This window comes from Lygodium microphyllum, chromosome 10, assembly GCF_053477565.2.
Source record: "Lygodium microphyllum isolate KBCC chromosome 10, Lygodium_microphyllum_v1.1.10, whole genome shotgun sequence".
Taxonomy (NCBI): Eukaryota; Viridiplantae; Streptophyta; class Polypodiopsida; order Schizaeales; family Lygodiaceae; genus Lygodium; species Lygodium microphyllum.
The window spans coordinates 133,047,419-133,050,832 of NC_141144.1; the positions used below are offsets into that span (position 1 = coordinate 133,047,419).

General features: G+C 41.4%; 1 protein-coding gene across 1 annotated transcript; it reads left to right on the forward strand.

The window, feature by feature from the left end:
- The first annotated feature begins 1,165 nt into the window (after positions 1-1,165).
- LOC148030578 (10 kDa chaperonin-like) lies at positions 1,166-2,610 on the forward strand. The gene is made up of 3 exons (XM_087687282.1): positions 1,166-1,428; positions 1,635-1,774; positions 2,333-2,610. The coding sequence occupies exons 1-3, from the start codon at positions 1,321-1,323 to the stop codon at positions 2,379-2,381; spliced, it is 297 nt and encodes a 98-aa protein (XP_087543408.1). The 5' UTR covers positions 1,166-1,320; the 3' UTR covers positions 2,382-2,610.
- The last annotated feature ends 804 nt before the right edge of the window (positions 2,611-3,414 follow it).

Genomic DNA, 3,414 nt, shown 5'->3' on the forward strand with positions numbered 1-3,414 from the left:
CTTTCTCTACTCTATAGGATATCTAAAATCCGTTGACCTTGGTGGAGGTATTCCGCCTCATATCTTGCTATCAAAAGTAAATGCTCCAATAATATTGCTAAAGAACTTAAATCTTTCCAAAGCCTTGAACCTCCATAGCTCTTGCTTACACTTATGCTTCCACTTCTGTTGAATATTATCGTGTAGCACCTTACCAAATAAGAATTCAAGAGGCATTATGCCCTACGGCTATGGATGCCATTACCTGTAGAACTCTAGCTAGAGTAATCGAGAAATTACGAGATGATAGATTAACAATGTAGAAATTCAATATTTTGGATATCTCTAGTGCTATTATGTTAAATAAACATATGATGATTACTTTATATCTTGCTTCCACACTAGATGGCGGATACCAAATAATTAGAGCAAATAGGAGTTTCAAGATTTATCATGTTTCATTACTTTACAATAGTTCCATCCAACCTCTGCTGATCGCTCTACCAATGTTAGTTATTATTTCAATAATTAACAAGGGTATGCAATGCATTAACTATTGATAATACAAAAGCTTCACAATAGTTTGGGGTCTCTCATGGTTTGTTTGTTTTTCTCACAAATTGATATTTCGTGATTCAAGCACCCATGAACCCTTTTGCTATTTGAAACATGCCTTTGCATCTTCGTGAGAAGTGCCAAAGAATACCAATGCTTTGAGAATATTAGTGTAAAACATCGAGAAAACTTCAATATGAAGGTGCTTCACATGGGGAGAAACTAGGCGTAGTACATGTAATCTAGTTATCAATTGACTAGCTAGTGTGAAAGACTAAGCGACCTTCTACGTCGGCAACAATTCTCACACTAGGCGCTCCGCGCCTAGATTTACCTTGGCGCTTCGCGCCGGGGCAGGCGCAATTTTTGTGGGCGGGGGCGGGTGCTGGCGAAGGGAGGGCGAGTGGCACCCGCCCCCGCGTTCTCTTTTTTTTCTTGTGGGGGAGGTGGGGGACTGCCATGTGGCACCCGCCCCCCACCTCTCGTTAACTAATAGTAACTATTGTATCGCCTATGTTTACTACCATTCTTTTAAAAGGTAATATATGTGCAACCCGTCCTTTGAAAGGTGAAATTCGCTTTAAGGGCCAAAAAAGTACAGGTTTTATTTGTTTCGTCAAAAATTGATGTTAGAGCTTTCTAGAAACGCGAAGCAAAAACCCTTAAACCCTGCTAGTTGAACAGAGACGCACAACAGGAAACCGCCCGAACACAGTTACAGAGAGAGAGAGAGAGAGAGAGAGAGAGAGAGAGAGAGTGTGTGTGTGTGTGTGTGTGTATTCGGCGATGGCGAAGCGTCTCATTCCTCTTCTCGACAGAGTGCTCATTGAGAAGGTGGTAGCCCCTACGAAGTCTGGAGGTGGCGTTCTTCTTCCCGAGTCTGCTATCTCAAAGGTAAACCCGAAAAATTGCTTTAACTAGCTTCGTTGTGGTTACTTAGATGGGCCGTAGAGTACCGTTCTTCGTGCTTTTCGGGCATGGAGATCGAGAAGGCTAGGTTCTCAATGCATCAGGAATGATCTCCAATGGTAGGAATTGTCCGGCCTTCAAAACAGGAGTTTGGTCTTCCGACAGTTTGTTTCTCTCGTTTTTATAAGCAGGTCAACTCTGGGAAGGTGGTTGCAACAGGCCCAGGGGGCAGGGCAAAGGACGGTTCTACTATTCCTGTCACTGTGAAGGAGGGCGACACTGTTCTTCTACCTGAGTATGGTGGCACTGAAGTAAAGCTAGGGGACAAAGAGTAAGCTACTATTCCTACACAGTTTTTATCCCGCTGGTAATTATCCTGCGCAGGTTTGTAATGGTGCAATGCTGGAGTCCCATGCCATCACAGATGTTGCACGCATTTGCAAATCAGTTTAGGTCTCATGAGTACTCATAGTGCAATGTTGGAGTCCCATGCCGTTACAGAAGTTGCACTTTGTGTAGGCGCATTTGCAAATCAGTTTAGGTCTCATGTGCACTCATTGGAAGAATTTCTTAGTTCACTCTTAGTTCTTTGTGTTGAAGTTTGCTCAACTGATTGTGTACTTTACTTTATAAGAGATTTTCTCTCTATGTGTTTCGATGTTTAGTTGGTGGTGTACTTCTATTTGTTTTCCACACCCAGTGGTTTGACTCTGACAATTGATGTGGGAGTCTCTCTATGTGGGAGTCCCTCTAATCTAAGTCTTGCATTGGCTTATCTAATTTATCTAACTTGCCTGATTATTATGAACTGTTGATATTGATAATATTTGAATGTAATGTGCCTGTTAACTGTTGACGTAATCATTCTGAAAATGACATTGGTTTGCAGGCTATTTATTTATCGCTGTGATGACTTGCTAGGAATTCTTAAAGAGTGAAAATTCTTGGCACAGTTCTGCCCACATCTGTGTGTGGAATGAGGAATTTAGGTCACAGTGTGCCACGGTGTATTTTTGACTTTTGAGTAGAGACAAGGTCCAGGACGTAGCAATTCCTTATGGATATTTAAGATAAACCCTTTGTTTTTGGGGTTTAGCATGTAGCAACTTTTAATTGAATTAGACATTTATGGCAGCAACATGTTTTCAATTATTGATATTCACGGAATTTTGGAGGTCCAAGTTTGTAACTTACTAAAACATTTTAGAGTTTTGGAGCTCAGTCCGTTTGAACACATTCCATCCATTTCTGCTGGGTGCAGTTAAGGTGGCTTTATCAATCCTCTCTTGTGCTTTGTCAACTTGGTCTCTCAAAAGAGGCTGGGTCTCAGTGTCTCAGTGTGCAGCTATCAATAGATTGTTGAGTCAGCGTATTTCTTGAATACAAACTGTTTGTACTAATCTAGGTTACAGCACTGTGTCTCTGCTCTTGGCAAGAACACGTTGATTAGTATGCCGGGCTTTTAAAGCCTGTTGCAATTGGCATTTGTATTTCAGCTGAAATGGGCTGTCTATGTGAATCGCCATAGATTTATGATGGATATGATTTTTTTAAACGAAAGTAAATGTATGTGCGTGTATGCTAAAAGAAAAAGGAACATATTTTATGGGTTAGTCCTGCCCTTGAGCTTCAAATTGAGTGCTTTGAGGTTCAGGTATAGATGCTTGCCACTTTATATCAGTAGGGTCTCAGGGGACAGATGTAGGTTGGGATGACATGACCTTGTGTAAGGACATAAGGATGTGTTTTGGAAGATTTATCATAAAGGGTATTGATCAGGAGTCTGATCTGTGTAGCGGTGACATGATTGATAAGGACACACAATGGTAGTGTGACATTATTGTGGGGAAGTTTTCAAATCGTGTGTTTAGGGGAGAATGGAGCTTTTTGATGTGCCACGATATAGATGGGGCTTACACTGGTGTCTAACAAACTTAGAAAAGACATTGTAAGAGCCATGCCACACCAAAG